Source organism: Stegodyphus dumicola, chromosome 1 (assembly GCF_044657685.1).
Source record: "Stegodyphus dumicola isolate Sdum_Otavi_A_Nest chromosome 1, ASM4465768v1".
NCBI classification, from domain to species: domain Eukaryota; kingdom Metazoa; phylum Arthropoda; class Arachnida; order Araneae; family Eresidae; genus Stegodyphus; species Stegodyphus dumicola.
In genome coordinates, this window is record NC_140768.1 from 106,567,911 (window position 1) to 106,586,031 (window position 18,121).

The 18,121-nt window shown below is 32.1% G+C and overlaps 1 protein-coding gene across 5 annotated transcripts in view; it reads right to left on the reverse strand.

The window, feature by feature from the left end:
- Positions 1 to 18,121, reverse strand: part of Kdm5 (Lysine demethylase 5) — a 172,662-nt gene that overhangs the window by 137,472 nt on the left and 17,069 nt on the right. For all 5 annotated transcript variants that reach the window (XM_085818907.1, XM_085818912.1, XM_085818894.1 and 2 more), the window contains exon 2: positions 6,788 to 6,865. In XM_085818907.1, coding sequence (XP_085675033.1) covers positions 6,788 to 6,865 — 78 coding nt within the window. The remainder of the gene's footprint in view (positions 1 to 6,787; positions 6,866 to 18,121) is intronic.

Genomic DNA, 18,121 nt, shown 5'->3' on the forward strand with positions numbered 1-18,121 from the left:
CAGCTGTTAGATCTATGAAGCTGCATCTAAAGAAATGTGTTGGAACTCAAATTTTGACTTATGAAGAGTTTCTAACTCTAATTGCACAAATTGAAGCATGCTTAAATTCGAGGCCAATAACACCGGTCTCCAGTGATCCCAATGATTTGACAGCTTTGACTCCTGGACACTTTATTATAGGGACTTCTTTAACATCTGTTCCGGAACAAGATTTAACCGAAGTACGAGTGTCTCCATTGCAAAGATGGCAACTAACACAGCAGATGTTCCAAGGGTTTTGGAAGCGGTGGTCTAAAGAGTACTTGTGCCAACTACAGCAGCGTAGCAAATGGAGACAGCCTAGCAGAAATATTCGCCTAAATGACTTGGTTCTCATTAAAGAAGATAATATGCTTTCATTACGTTGGAAACTCGGGAGAGTAACAGAAGTGTTTCCTGGAAGAGACAATAATGTCCGAGTGGTTAGACTAAAAACTGTGCACGGGGACATTAAACGTCCTATTACCAAACTGTGTCTTTTACCAGTTGAAGAACATTAACTTAAGTGTTTGGTTTATATTGAATATGTTTTATTATTTTTTTATTTCTTATTGTACTAATAATTTTATTTGTTTGTTCTAGTTTAACCCTCATAGTTAATGTTTCAATATAGTAAGATATAAGATGTTTTGCTAGAAGATTGGTAAGTGTAACATGTAATTTTATACTTTTTGAAGGTTTTTGTATGTTTTCAGTTTCTATATTTTTCATTTACTTGTTTGCATTTATTGAAGATTGTATTAAGATGAATGTAATTCATCGGGGGGGGAGAGGATGTTTTGGCCTCCTCTGTGATTGCGGTGATTTGTGCCCAGAGGGCGCACCGCACAAAGAGTTAGTCACGTTACAGAACGTAAGGGAAGCGGACACGCCGAAATGTCGGGCGTATTACCGCTAATTGAGGTAATTGCATCGTATCTGTCAGGTGGCAGAAAACTAATATGATGTATCAATTCACATGCCAGGTGGCAGAATATGTCTATCATGTACATGCCAGGAGGCATAACGCTTGCAAATATGCCAGGTGGCATACGACTTGTAAATAAATTGTAAATAAATGTACAGTAAAATATCTTGGTGCAATAGATCAAGGAACACGCATCAAAAACCTTCGGATCATTTGGATACGTACACAGTATGTACACACACCATTCAAGCAAAATTACATTCAATATGTTCTGGGAATTGTACTGCTGTCCATAATTCATTGCCTTTTACCTAATGTCTGAATGCTACTTATTGTTTAGCAAACGATAAATATCCGTCTTAAATAAAGGGTAATGAAAATGTATTCTATTAACTGGTACATAATACAAACACAAGATGAACCAGACTGATGACTGTGTATAGGTATGGTGGCAATTAGGAAAGTTCTATTTACTATAGTTTTCATTTCTACTGGTGAAATATAGAGACAACAATGTATTTGGGTAAGGATGCTTTCTATAGTATGGTCTTGGCTCACTAATTGTCAACTCTATTACTCAGGACCGGATTAAGATTTTCTGAGGCCTTTGGTGTATAAAACCACGTAAGATTTTGGTGATTTGTGCCCATATATGTTTACTCCAGTTTTTCCCTCACTCCTTCTTTCTCTTAATTTTAATTTAGCTGCACCATGCATTCCATGTTAATATCGGGAATAGAAAACCTTTTGATGCATCCTTTCCTGAATACCTAAGAACCTTCTCGTAGTGCCTCCTTTGCTGAATATCTAACGACCTTCTTTGTTGTGTCCTCTTTTGCTGAAGCCCTAAGTATGTGCTTATATTGTTTAATAGCTAATCCAGCAATTGTATTACTAAATAATGAACCATCTTTCTTGCACTGCGGAAAAACAGCAGTCCCTAGAGCCACCAAATTTCAAAACAGTCCTCCATTTGAACATGTGCACCTTGAAGGTGAAATTTTGAATTTCAAATTTGTTTTTTAATTATTCATTCCACATTATGTGAATTTAACTTGTTTAACTCAACAATTAAAAGGCAATGTATTGCCATTCTGTAAAGTGTAAGATAATAAATAATGTATCAAATTTAACTAGAAAGCTCAGCGATTTAAAAGAAATGTGCTGCCCTTTGCAAAATAGAAGATATTTAATAAAAGAACTCAGCATATTAAAAGAAATATTTTGTCATTGTAAAAAACAAAATATTTTTATTTTTCATGTACAAGTTTGTTGCCATTTGAAGGTATTTACCTTTTTCTTTCCAATTTAATCTGTCTATTATTGAATAACAAACTAATCACTTTGACAGCAATGCACACAGATCTTTGTTATAACAACTTTATTATGATTAATTACTAATTGGAGTTCAAAGAACAGTCAAATTCAAACTATTAGTGGTCAAAGATTATACAATTTAATTTTAATTTAAACTCGCTCAGTAACTCTATCATACGACGAAATAAAAACAGGAAATTATAGTAAAGGCTGAAATCATAAACAACTGGGTAATTTACATAATAACTGTACATATCTTTGAAGAATAATTTTCTTCATGTATTCTGTTTCTTTCTTCAACAGGTTTCCTTTTCATTTTAGAATTTTTGGATTTAATTAAAGATTTCTGTTATTCCAAAATAAAAATTTAAAAAAAAAAAAAAAAAAGTGCATTTGAAATGTATAGAAAAAGCGGATAATTTTATTACTTTAGTAATATGAACATTCAGAAGAAATATGAAATATATATGGTAAGGGTTGGTTACAGAGCAGGTGTTGTTGTTGTTGTGGGCGCAGCCCTGATCCCCCTAGCCGATTCATATCAGCCATAAGGCCACAGAGCAGGTGTGGCAGGTTTTTTAGAATTTAGCGACACACCGAGCAACAAAATCTAAAAATGGCAAAACTTTTACAATTTAGAACAGACATTGGAAGCATAATTTAGAAAGGCACTAGGCAGCAGAAAGGTTGCACAGAGATTGCATCAGGAGGGAAAATGCCTAGTTTCAGCTCAGTGTATGATGCATTAAGACATATTAGATTAATCTTTTAAAAGCCTAAGTTTTCAATAAGCTTTTTGATCTTTTCCATACTTGTGTCTAGTGAAAAGTAGAGAAAATAAAAAGAAGATAAACATGTTAAGAAAAAGATTCTGGTATCAAAAGTAAAACATTCAAATATTATGTTTTCATTGTTCTTCCAGACGTTCTCCAAAAATTAAGAAATTCATCGCAAACCTTCCTGTAAAATACATCCATTACGTGTTAATAATATGGAGACATTTTTTATTTTGTCACATATCTCTGGAATCTTCGAGAATCGTGGGTCTATAAATCTTGCCTTCAAATTCTTTTAAACTTTCCAAGCTCCAATGTCTAAAATTCTAAAAAAAAATTATCCCTACCATTTCTATAACAGCAAAAAGTCAGAAATATTTTGAAAAAAAAAAAAAAAAAGGAGAGGGGAGGGAAAAAGTGTAAAATTAATTTTATGGAGAAAACTGCTGAATATTCTGATATGATTACATGGGAAAAACTCTTACTATGAAAAAATTAAAAAGAAGACATTTTCAATTAATTACATAGCTAATTTTGCTTTTGCTAAGAACTGTTTCATAAATTGTGCTTTATACATACATTTTCTATACATTATACCTTGTTTATTTTTCAAATCTCAAAATATTGTATTATAAGTTGCCAAAATGAACCTTTTTAATATGAAGCAAAAAATAAAAATGCTTTATTTTAATGTTAATTTTAAATATATTACTATTATTTTAATGAAATTTATCAACGTTACAATGTTTTAAAAACAATCGTCAAAAATTCCTAGATATCGGAATTAAAAACTTTCTATAGAAACTGATCTTAAAATCGCCAAATGTTGATAAGTCACCAAAATCGAAACCATTTAATCCTTTCGTCGTCCTCTCCTGTCCGCGAAGGCTTCCGCCCAGCGGCCATCTGTTTTTCATAGCGTGTAATGTTGTTTTCTCTGTACATAATAACTTTCCATACATGACTTTCATAGTGGATGAATGTCAATGAATATTAAGTAAAATTATAAGGAAATAAAGAATAATGGAAAAATAATATCTCTGCTTATTTCTAACACCAGGATAATTTGATAACATCTGATCCAGGCGGTCTACTCTTCCTATTTTGTTGTTGTAATCTTTTACAATTATTGCTTTTTTTACAGTTCTTTTCCGTGTTCCAACATCAATCATCGAGTTATTATGGACTGTACTCATCAAACGTATACCCTTCTTCCAATTCACAACCTCATTTTTTCTCTTTTCCTGTTGAGTAGACATTGAAGCCATCTCTCACCGTAGAAGAACGCTCGAGGTGCATTACAACCGCCCTGCGGATGTTTCACTTGAACGTGCTACGGATGACGAAGAGGCTAATAAAGGCGAAAAGTTGTTTAAGAGCTCTTTTTGGTAAAAATGAATTCCGAAATGCTTATGTTCCACTTCTTGCTTAGAAACTCCAGTACCCCACCATTTATATTAGAAATAGGAACAAATTATAATCCATAAACCCATTCAAAAGATAACCATATATATCAGTGAATCACCAAATATATTTATTCCTCCAAAATGATAATTCACACTCAAAATGTCAGTTGTAAAAACAAACAGACATTTCTGATGATTAAAATTAAGGACCTTCTGCTGATTTTGGCCAAAATTAGGAACTCTTAAGAGCCAAAAATCGATTCTAAAAAAACTTAAGGACTTTTAAGGACTGTATGAACCCTATTGAAGAATCTTCAACTGAAAGTGATCAAAGTTCATGCAGAGCTAGTCAAAACATAGCAACTCAGATAAAAACCCAGCATGAACAGTCCTTTAGGGACAAAGATAGGCAAAAAACTCAGGTATGTACACTCTGCACAAAAAAAGGGGGGGCAAGGCAAAAGTTCCAATTTCCTGCTCTATTCGGCCGATTTACAACATTTAACTTGAGCTTTTTATGTCTCAAAAGTGTGCCATAACATATATATTTTTCTTAATGTAAACTCGGCATTGTTCTAACATAGGTATTTTGACATAAAATCGAATTTTTTCTTAAATGACATACATTTTTTTTTTTTTTATTCTCTTATTTCAATTGTACAACTGAAATTGTAACTGAAAAAGTGCCAAGTTTTGTAAAAATCACACAAGTACTTTTTAAAAAATTTTAGCTCCTCAATGTTAATTAAATTTGATGTATATTTATTAGTATATCTTTGTTTATTAAACTTACTTGATTCCTTCTTTCACAATTCAAAATTTAGGTTCAATCCAAATAAAATTCACAGGCATTTTCTAATTTATTTTAAAAATTTGTATTTTTCAAGTAATATTTATAAGTTTTTCAATAACTTTTAAAATTGTTAACATTACTTTCAAGTAGATGTATTCCTGAGCATACCTGCAAAAAATTACAGTTTTTTATTCAAGATTTCCTAAGATATATGTGAATTAACCTTTTCCCGGGTGATGGGACATATACGTCCCGAGCTAAGTGTACAGCAACTGGGGCTCAGGACAGTTTTAGTTGCCTGAATTTAATTCTCAGTACGAATCTTCATTAATACTTATCAACTCAATACAAATCTTCATTGTTCCCAAAGAAAACAACAATAAAAAGCTTGACAAGGGGGCATTACCTACTCATAATCATCGATTTTGCTCAAATTTATACAACATGCAGGGCTTGGCTGAAAGTACCCGAAGTGGGAACTCCAGATGGCCAAGCATTTATAAAATAAAAATGCTGATGCGGCTTTTACACCATACAAGCCATTTTCGTTAGCATGTTTGCCAAGCAGCAGTTGGCGTAGCGGTAAGAGCTCGGAGTAGTAATTCGATAATCGTGGGTTCGACTTTCCGTGAGGAGACTTTTTTTTCCCCAGTCTTTTTCTCAATTTTTATATTATTTTTTTTCCCCACAAAGAGGTGAATAATTTATTTTATTTATTTATGTATAGGCAAAAGGCATAGAAAAGGTAAAAAAACTGGAATTTCGGACCTTTCAACAAGGGATTGTAATTAACATGTATGTGAAAAGAATTTGTACATGAAAATTCAAAACTTTATTCGTTGACATTCGATGATTTACATGTGTCAGGAGGATATTTATCGTAGAAACAGGGGAACAATAAATATTTCTGCATCTAGCACGTCATAAATGCCACATCTTTTACAAACACATTGTTGTTTCAATGTCACCATAGAAAAACATACTTGATTGACATTCATAAAGCATTCTCTCTTATTGCAAAGTTTAGAAGCGAACCACGCGTAACATAACATGTTACTGAATATTGACACGGATAATTGATGATGAACAATTGAAAGTATTTTTATGCATTCTTCTTGGGAAGTTATTTCTTTTTCTTGCTCAATGAGACAAGAGCAATTTTGTATTTTTTTAACTATACATCGCAGGTTTGCACCAGTGGAGTACATTTAGAAGGAATTAATTTGATGCTACACGCTGGCAATTGTTCTTCATCTTGGAAGAGCTTGTCGTATAATTGCGGATTTGTTTGTCCTCCCCACGAGTCAATCAGCAGAAGAAATTTGTTCTCTTATACGTACAGATTCATCGCATCTGTAAAAAAATTTGTGTACGATGCTGTTGTAAGTTTTCCAGATTTTGAAGAACTACCAATACAGTGTTCCCATATCAAAAGGTTCACCTTGATGCATGCTGAACCTACTTTCGATGAGCACAGCATAAATTTTGAAGAGCCCTGTATATGTTTCTTATTAAAATATATCTTTAGTTTAAAACTTCAAATACTCACTTCTAGTTCATTCAGCCTTTGCATTCGAGGAGTAAACCTGAAATTGTCGACATCGACAGCAAATGGAGGTTGCCATTCCTAAAAATGAAAAAAATATATTTGAAATCTCTCATTTATTACAAACTGAACACATGCCACAGTTTAACAACTTACTATTAGTTCAAATAAAATCCAAAGTGAAAACACATTTAAAGCTTCTATGTTTTCCCTGCCTATTTTCAGGAAAATCTCATTAAGTCATTCTGATGTCAATAAATAAGTAAAAGACACACACAATACTTACAAATTGTAATCTGTTTCCACAAACAAAGTGTGGAGTGATGGTTCATGATAATTACAGAAATTTAATTTTTACACATTCTTCTTACAATACTTACAAATTGTAATCTGTTTCCACAAACAAAGGGTGGAGTGATGGTTCATGATAATTACAGAAATTTAATTTTTACACATTCTTCTTAACTGCATAGAGTCAACTCACTGCATGGATTTCAAAAATTGATTAACTAATGAAACTACGTTCTGGTAAATTAAATTTTGATTTTTCCTTAAATAAATGAAAATTTTTTTAAAAAGTACATCTTAACAATAAACTAATGCAATCAAAGCAACAACTACAGAACTGAGAATACATGAGCTTTGATGTTAACATGAAAAACAGACAGTTAGTTCATGAATAAAATAGCCACTCCACTTTGTTAGAAATTCAGCACAATTCTTCAGACTTATACACTGAAATCAAGGGAGTGAATTTTCAATTAACTGCATTTCGGTGGATTTAAATGGAATGCTGCGCAATAAATTTTCATAATTGGATGGCTCAGATATTCACATATATAAGTCTAATTATTAAATTACAGTAATAAACTGAATTCAAATATGTAATCTCGGATAACAGGATTAAACAATCAAGTTAAAATTATCTAAATGTACTTTTTGTTTCCAATGAAACAAAAGTTCAACTATAGAACTCGCATTACAGTGTTCAGTATGCCTACAATAACAGATTCTACAATGCAGATGTATTTGATCATAAAAGAAACTATGAATAATCTTTGAAATAGCATTTAATAAACTACAGTTCATCAAAAACTCATGAAACAGTTCTACTCAGTCACAAAAAACATTAGCTTCAATGAATAAACATTTCAAGATTATACTTATTCATGATTATTTATTATACTTGTATTCAATTTTCATTTTTACAATTCTTCTCTACTGCCATGTTCAACTTTTTACACAGATTACTGCAAAATGCCTTTTGATGAATTTCTTACCTAGCAGCATGCTTCCCCACTCCTAAAGGTATCAACTCATTCTCTTGACATTTCTTGGCTAGCTATCAACTTTTTTGGCAAAAATTCAAGCAAGTGATTAATGCTTTCTGGCTACTTCTCAAGTTCCAAACTTGTCGGCTGACTTTCCCATCAGCCATATGTCTTAGGCTCATTAAATTTATAATTTTAATATTCAAAATGCTTTACTGACTTCTCGGCTGCCTTCATATCAGCCATATGTCTTATGCTCATTTATATTTTTAATATTCAAAATGCTTTGCTTTGCATAAAAACTAATTTCTCTGTACAATTCTTGTCACATAAGTAAATTATGATAAAAATAACTGCACTCTGAATTTTTGTTGAATATATATTACAGCCATGTTATCAAATTTTAATATACAGTCAAAAGTCGTTAATCCGGACGCGTTGGGACTTCGGCAATTCCGGATTATAGATCATCAGTTTAAATCTGGTAAGATGGCATGCAGAAATTATAAAATTAAAAATATGGAACCGTAATTTATGAAATAAAGAACAATTATGATCTAAAGGTTATCAAAATTTACACACACAAAAAAAGCTTAATATTTATTTGTTTACTTTATTAAACATTTCTTTCAATGTAAGTTGTTTAAGTCGCTTCGTTTTATGTGATAATACTTTCTCTTTATAAACAGACGTAATTTCTTGTTCGGTTACAAAGTTCCGCTGTTCAAGTCCCGTAATTTCTGTGCCGAGAATACCGACTAACTTGTCAATCGAAATTTTTTCGTTTTCACTAACCTCTCTGTCACCTTCTTAATATCTTTATCCATTTTTTGCAGCAATTCCACTTTTTGTTTGACGGATATCGAAACATACTTTCGTTTTGTAGATCCTTTGGGAGCTCCAGCATCGGAAATTCTATTTGACATAATCGAAAGTTTACTTTTATAAAATTGCTCTTACAGTCTGCAAAAAATAATAAGCTGCATCCAATTTGAAGATTAAGGAACAACGCAATCATCAACATTAACTGAAATAGATAATTAGATCATTTTAGCTTATACCATCCGTTATACATTAAACGCACACGCGAAAACGTATTCTGCGCTTGCACACATGCATATGCGCAGTCGTAAAGGTCTTACGCACACGCGTAAACGCCTATGCGCATGTGTCAACGCTGCGCATGCGCAGAAAGTTTTTAGCTTTGAGGTCCGGATTATGGGTGTCCGAATTAACGACTTTTGACTGTATAAGGCAAATCTAAAAATAGTATCCACATATATTTTTTACATTAATAACTGATTCTCTGATTATTTTACCTGTTCTGAGTTTGTTCTAAGGCAAAAGTCCCACCTATGGTGTGATACTAAAGTTATGTTAGGGAAAGCCATGAGGGCTATCTACCTTAGAGGAGGGATGCCTTCATAGAGGACTCTCCATTGCAATTAGGGAAGTCACATCTTTACAAAGGCTCTTTAGTTTGCTGTTCTCGCTCTATATAGTTCCCCCCCTAGTGCCATTCTGTCAATAAAGCCTCTTCTATTATTCCATACTGTATGAGTCCCATTTATACTATTACATTTTTCTCATCCTTTAATCCTTACATTGTGCCCCCGTAAATAAATTTTCACATCTCTCAGTTGATTTTTTTGTAGAATTATGGCCCAAATCATAAAAGTTACTTAAATTATGCACATTACTATATGTCATACATGCAGTGTATATGTCAAATGCTTAATGGCTAAAATTTTAGGGGGAGAAGTCAAACTTAGTTAGTTCAATCCTCCCTTTTCTGTTAAATTTCTGTATTTTAAAATTTTACAGCCTTATTAGTTAAAAGATATGGTTTGCTAATTAATGTATTTTTGATTGGTAACATTTATGATAACGACCATTAAATAGAGAACAAGAAATGTTTTTAAGGGCAAGGATATGTGAAATTTTCCAAATTTTCTGTAAAGTTAATAAAGCCAAATGTCTAATTTTTATCTATAGTCCTAAAACTTTTTCAATGCTTGCATTTATCCTGTTGACCACAGAAGTTGGCTATCACTGAGCTATGTCAGATGGCAGAGATCTCATGAAAGGTGCACCAATCATTGTGGAATTCCAAAGGAACTGAGGCCTTTTTATATAATAAACAATCAACAATAAGTATTTGAAGTCTATCATTTTTGTGCTTCATAAAAAAGACTTTTCTTTATATTTTTCTAGGCTCTTCAATTTTACCAAATGCTTTGTTTAGAATGCTATGTACAAACTTCCCACAGATATATAATGTTCCATGTTCAAATAATGTATACCCATAAACCATTTTCATTACCCCATAAGCATGTGTTTTAACACTTTACATAACCAGACAGGTGAAACCACACCTCATCACTGAACACTGTGTGTAATATTCCTGTCTCTCAGTAATAAATTGCTGAAACCAATTGCAAAGCATAACGCACACTTAAAGACTGATGTCTCTAAGTTCATGAATGATAGTAAACTGGCAGAGATAGTAGTCAGCTTTCATCACAACTGTTTGACATTTGCACTATTACGTTTCCCTTTCCTGCGATAACAGCCTGTTCATACACTTCTCACTGTTTAGAGAACACAGGGCAGCCATGTCAACTATCTCATGTAATGGATTAGCTTCTACCCAAATTTGATAACATTTAGGAAAGTATTTACACAATGACTTTACAATTTCTGGGTCCTCTTTTCAGCAGGACACCTTGTTTATCAATAAAGAGAATATAGTTAGTCGTATATTGGCAAACCAATATACGACTAACTAATATAAACTGAAAAAGAACATGTTGTGAATACCTTTAGGTGATTATGGAGCTTAAATTACATCCTGGCTCTGGTACTTTTCAATCTTAATGCATAAAAAAAGGAAACAAACAGCTTACATTGAAAGAATTTTTAAATAGAGCAAACAAATTAATATTAAACTTTTTTGTGTAAATTTCTATTTAAGCTCATATATACTTCATTATTTCATATTTTTTATTTTATAATTTCTACATGTATTCATACTAGATTTTTAACTGACAATCTAATATCCAGAAAAATCCCAAATCTGGAATCACCAAAGTTCCAATAAGTCCGGATCTTGGACTTAAGATTAAAATATACATTAAAAATGAAAAAAAGCTGAGGAAGACGCTTAGTAACTATTGTTAACCAAAGAGAATGGAAAGAAAGAAATATATGAAACAAATAGAGTATGTAGTATCTAACTCTTTATTTTTAAATGCATTAATATCGAATCAATCATTTGATGACCAATAGGAAGATATCCCTTTTGGTGAAACTGCAAACTCCAGCAACCCGGAACTCAGCCCCATTCTTGCTGAGAAAAGCAATTACCGTATTTGACGGCATATAAGATGCACTGGCATATAAGACGCACCCTTATTTAAAAGGCTACACACAAGGGAAAAAGTTTCAATAGTTCGCGCGGAACCACAATAACTAAAAATGTGGTTTCTTTTAGTTCTCGCGTTTCGTAAAAGCCAAATAAACAATCATTGAATGCAGTTACCAAATATATTTTTATTAAGGAAAATTAAAAAACGGCAAGCTATTTTTTTTCGGCAGGTGGTGGACCGAAATGCCTTGCTGCTGCTCTGTTTCCATGCACTTTGGTGTAGTTTAACACTCCTAGTTTATACTGAATTGTGTATAGCTTAATCTTTTGTTTCCTGTAGTCATATTTTCCAGTGGATTTTTTTTTTTTTTTTTTTTTTTTTTTTTAACAAACAGTTTTAAGCACCGATAACGACACATGTGTCGGATGAGTCCAAGAAAGTCTATGTAAAGAAGGAAAGGCTCCATAGACGTAATGTGACCGTCGAGCTTCGACATCAGCTTCGAGCTTTGGCGCTTTTTGGTGACAGATATTTCACGTATGCGCAAAATAATTATGGCAGATATAGAAAAAGTTATGCATGTCTAGACATTTATCCGGGCTAAAAATAGCATTCAGTATTGAAAGTTAATCTATGTCCTTCCCGTATAAGACGCAGGTAACTTTTTCGAGACCAAATTTAGGGGAGAAAAGTGCATCTTATATGCCATCAAATACGGTAACGGTAGGTCCTCATTCATTCACTGACTGGAAGGAGAAGAAAGCAACTGTTATGCTGAATGATTTAAAAATAATAAATGAACTTTTTAATAATTTTTATTTTTACTTTTTTAACAGTGAATCCAATTGACCTAAATTAAACATACTGTAATTTATGTCACTATATTAATCGCATATATAAATTCAACTGCAGCTTCAATGTATAAAAAAATGCCAATTACACACTGGGTATGACAAGAAGTCGCGAGCAAATTGGAGGAATCAAACAACTCCGAGCAATTTGCTGCACACAGATAACTTGAAGAACAGGGTTAAGCTGTGAAAAAGATCGCTCTCAGGTTAGATTGTCATAAGGTACAGTAACTGTAGCTATCTATATAAGCTAGTGATGTGAAAATGGAGGTAGGAATTAGGAGATTAAAGAACTAGGGAATGAAAAGGTAGACAGAAAAAATCTATATCGCCTCCCTCCTCATCTGGTACATGGGGATGAGATTAGGAGGACAGTACGGAAACTCGAGAAAGGACACTCATCTATGAGAGACGAGAGGGAAGAGAGATTGATAAAATGCTATTCTACACAAAAGGACTATGGAGCCAAGTTTCCTTAGAATACTGCTTCTAGCAATTTTTCTGTTCTCATCAGTGCCACTTTCACTGGTGTGCTGCAAAAAAAACAATCTTTGTTTCTATCATCTTTTAAAATACCATCATACTGCTTAATTCATGGTGTAAATTTAGCTGGAGTTTTTCTTAGTTCTTATAAAATTGTAATTGCCGCAGCCCCATGTAAAACAAGACCCAGTATTTTATTATTTAATTTTTGCCATTAAGTTATTGATATATTAAATTTTTATTTATGACTTTACATTCTATCTAATTTTCATTATTTAATATTTACATGTATTATTTTATAACTTTAATAGTTATTTTATTTAATAGTTATTTCATTTATTTATTCTTTCCTGATGGCCTTCTGTAGGGCTCCAGTACATCTAATTTTAAGAATTCAGCCCTAAGCAACTATTCAGCCCTAAGCAACTATCACTTCCTATTGATTAAAAGGAGCTAATTCTGCCAAGAACTAAAAATGGCAGATTAATCACCTAAGACAGGCATTCTCAACGGCTGGTCCGTCGGACCAGCACCACTCCAAGGAAAAATTTGATCGGTGTACGGAGATTTTTACCTTTCTGCATTAAACGAAATTTCTTCTTAAAAAATTTGTACGATATTTTTTACTTTAATGCCATAATTTTAGGATCTAGGATTAATAATTCTGAGCATGCTCATATGTCATGTGTTACATCTTCTCCTTTTCCTTTTTTTTCCCTGACTAGAGAGGTGCTCACAGCGGTTTGGAAAGATGGCTTTCCAAATCGTCAGACACGGATTATTTTTCCAGCTTTTGATGAATCCGAAAGCGTTTCAAACGATTTTTTCTGCCTTATATTTTCTGTCTCGAAATCTTTAAGGACAGAATATTCTGTACTGTCATTCCCTCCAATCTCCTGTTGCACTTAATTGGTAGTGGGGAAACAGCGGTCGTTAGAGAAAGATGCTACAATGGGAGGGTCATAAATAAAAACATCAAATCCAGCCGTACCATCTGCCGACCTGAGGGCGATTTTCATGCCGAAACTGAAAAATACTGGAAAGCCTTCAACACAAACTTTTATGTATGTGAAAAATTTGCGAAGCAATATTTCTTCTGCAAAAGTAAATGTAATTTGCACGGAACCCATGAATAACTTTTAAAGAATTCGGCATCACCTAATTTACAAATAATTTCCTTTAGCATAGAATAAATACTTAAATAGGTATCTAACAATGACTGTAAAAATAGAGAAATTTGATATAATTTTTGTTTTAGCTGTGCGCATTGATTAAAAATATTGTATTTTTTAAAATTATTATAACAGTTCACAAAAAGAGTTACTTCAATATATATTTTGAATAATTGTTCTGAAATAAAAATGAGATTTTTGGAAGAGTTCAAATCTTGTAATTCCATTTCAAACTAATGTATCATTTATATGTTTGTATTGAAATTCATTTAGTTGTGTGAATGTGAAGTATGGACATTTTATTGAAATATGAGGACAGGGTGCGTTTCCTTTAAGAAAAATTCGTTTTTCTCTTCTGATTTCTTGTTTAAAATGAACTACTGAGAAACTTCCTTGGCATGATATGAAAATCATTCGCAAATAATATCGTTTTTGATTAAATCGCTTTTTGGCGTTGATAAAATAAAGTACTGAAAGTACATGAAATCGTATGATGCATTTTTTACACTAAGAAAATTACTTCCCTTTTACTAAAAGTGTTATCGAATAAAAGGGTCTGTACGATATTTGATTATGAATATTTTACTGTTATGAAGATGTGTTTTTTTCTAAATTTTGAAACGGTTGGGACATAAAATTCTCACCAGGTAAGAGTAAATAATTATGAAAAATAGTTGTTAGTAGAAAAGAAATGTATATAGCTTTTTATAAAATCATCGCAAGTATTATACGAAGGTGAAAACATATTATGGTGATCTGGATGATGAAAAAATTTTGAAAAAGGAAATTAAGAATTTCCGATTGTCTATATCAAGATTTGAAATGACACAATTTGATGCTCAGGTAAAGATTGACAACTTTCATGGAGGACTTTGGATGGGAAAACAATTTGTCATTTACGACTACGGTTAATTAAAACAAAGGAGGGCTGTCTCTGTATGGGAAGGGATGCCTTCTTGGAAGACTTTTTAAAGAAAACTGGCTCGTATTCACGTTACAAGTGGGAAAACTCAATTCCAGATCAAACTACTAGTGTTCAGTGACGTTACTGCTTGACAGCTAGTGGGCGTTATTTATGACTAAGGACTGATGAGCTATGTTAAATTAGATACTGATTACCCTTTATTTTTAAATTCATTAGTTAATACTTATGATTGGGGTTTTACTAAAAAGGCCAATATATGCATTTATTTCTTGAAATCAGTTTTCACATCTTATTAACATTTTATGTGCAGTTTTATGGCATCCTTCCTTCATGTAAACTCAAATAATTTCACAGCCTAAGAACAAAATAGAACTATTTAAAATTTAATATCTATGTTTCGTTTGAAATATTTATCTTTGGTTTGGTTTACCTGAAAAGCGCTCGAAGGCTATCTGCCAAAGAAGGGAGGCCTTCATGGAGAACTGTCTAAGAGAAAATGGTTTCTATACATGTTACACAATGGAAAAATCATGAAAACGTCCATACAGCCAGCCCGTTCGCTGGGATTCGAACCGAACTACCCGTGTTCAGCAATTTTACCGCTTGGCCGTTGGTGGGCTTATCACCTTTTCAGATAATTATCATAATATTAGATGTTTTAATAGGCATCAATAACAATCAATGCTTACTATTGTGGTATACATTTCCAGTGATGTTAATATCGTAATTAATACTCTTGGCTCTGTGCCTAATAGCGTAATTAATACTCTTGGCTCTCTGCTTTACTGCTGTTAAGAGCAGTAAAGTTTCAACAGAGGACTTTTAAAATGGAACTGGCTCATATTTCCGTAATTAATACAGATGTGGTAATATTATTCTTGTCACTGTCAATAATACCAATCGTACGATTTGGTATTCACTTTCGGAGCAAAAATACATTGAGAAAGAAATCAATTTTGGGAAAAGAATTGATGAAATAAGTATTATAAAAAAGCAAAATTCTTTTATATCTGGGTCATTTGTTACCATTTACTTTGTGTTTTAATATCTTTTCATATTTTATTTCAGTACTGCTTTGTTAATTCTTAAATATTTTGTAAAATGCGAAAAATTTGTGAAATTCATATTTTCTTTCAATTCTAAATACAATTTTCTTTCCCACTTCTAAAAATGTATTCTTTATATTATAGAGTAATAAAAAGATATAGTATTCACTTAATCAATGTGCAATTATCGTTAATTAAAGTGCATTTTGGTAGTAGATTCCTGATAGTTGTAATGTACTCGTCTGACGCAAGTTAGCAGAATATTTTTAATCAAAATTTTGCAGGAGAGATTTCAAATATTACTTTCAAGCACTAACTACACAGAAGTTGCAATTTTGAGTTTTTAAATGCAGTTTTCGATCGTTTCAGCATCTTTTATAAGTGCTAGGAACTTCTAAAAGATGAGAAATTTAGAGAAATAATTTTCGTATTTCTCTAAATTTTCTTTAGCAAGGTAAAGAACAACACATTCAATGGCACTTTTTTCGCACAATCGCTTTGCAGACACTTAAATTTCACACGTGTCTCATGCATTCGTAGACGAAATAGTCCATAACTGAAAGCCTAATTTTATTTACCTAATTTCTTACATTAAAATTATAACCACTTGTACTCTTTTTAAGATGTTCCCGGATAAATAGGCATTATTCTAAAATAGAAATGATAAAATCATTTGAAATATAATTTTTCCTTCTCAAAACAAACTATTTATTTCGCCAAAATATAATCGAAAATAATTTTAGAGCTATGAAATAAATTCAAGATGAATAAATATTTTTAAATACATTCAGTTGTATAAGAAAGTAAATAACGGCACCACAACATTATAATACATCATCATAATATCAGCTGAGAGCTGTAAAAAAGTTTCATTCCTACTAAATGGTTTATATAACAACTCTCCTTTTATAAAAGCTCGAAAAAGAAAATATATATATATATCATGTTCATTTGGTGAATTGACGTATTAAAGGCATTGTTGTATATAATATAAATATTTGCTTGTTATTTTATGAGAGAACAAGCAAGCCCCCAAAGAAGCAAGTATGGAGCCCATTCAAATACCCTTTAGAATTTTAACAAATTATTTTATAGGATACAAATATGCACATGCTTTTTATGAAATATGCAAACCTCATGCAAATATAATTCTGTTTTATTAAAATTAACGATTATGAAATTTATTTTAATATAAATATATTACTCTACATAAAGAAACCAGAAACCTGCAGGCATCTTTATTCCCATTATTTTTCTATTGTTATCATCATCGCAAAAAAAAAAAAAAAAAAAAAAAAAAAAAAAACAGTCTTTTTCTTATAATAAGCTAATTAGATTAGTTTAAAAATACGACCTGTGAAACTTTTTATCCTCCTTGCTTCAGTTTTTCTTATGACAGTTACGCACTTTCTTTAACTTGTTGATATAAGATCCATTTATTTTAAATACTTTTCTAAAACGTTTTTATAAAAAATAAGAAAATAATGCTACCGCAAAATATTTGGTTGAAAAGTTATGTAAAACTGGGTTCAGTACCCAAAACAATAAATAAAAAATGAAAACAGATTTCATATTAGTCCAAACAGGCATTTTTTTTCATTTACAGACACACACGTTTCGAGAACATTTGGGTTAACGCCACTTTGGGCTAAAAATATTTAGAAACAGCATATCATTAGAATTTCCAATACAAAAGCTCGCAGGCTGCAGACAAAAATGTTTTATTCCTTACAGTGCTGCCATTGCTCACTTTGAAACTGTTGAGTTTTTTTAATCAAAAATCCGGTAAAGTTTTACATAAATTCGGCCTTTCAAGTGTCCTTGTTCGGGTGGAGGGCTATGTGATCCGAAATGTGATGACTCTAGGTAATGCTGTTTTTCTGCAATGCGAAAAACATACATACGTTCATGTAGATTCTCATTATTTAGTTTCTTTAAATAAATACAAAGCGATAATATTTGGTGGCAACGGTTTGAAAAGTGATTCGGGCAGTTAAAGTGATTCGACGCAAAATGCCGTTTCGAAACTAACAGCCCTTTGTACTAACACTCATTTGGATTTTAAAAAGGAATTATAAAATTAAAAACATTAAAATAAAATCCAGAAGCTTACAGATTTTATATTACGCTCAAAGAGACTTTTTTTCACGCTTTGTGTGTTACCTTAATTTATTAAATACCATGTTGTTCGCAATTAAAGCACATAAATTCCAATTCAACA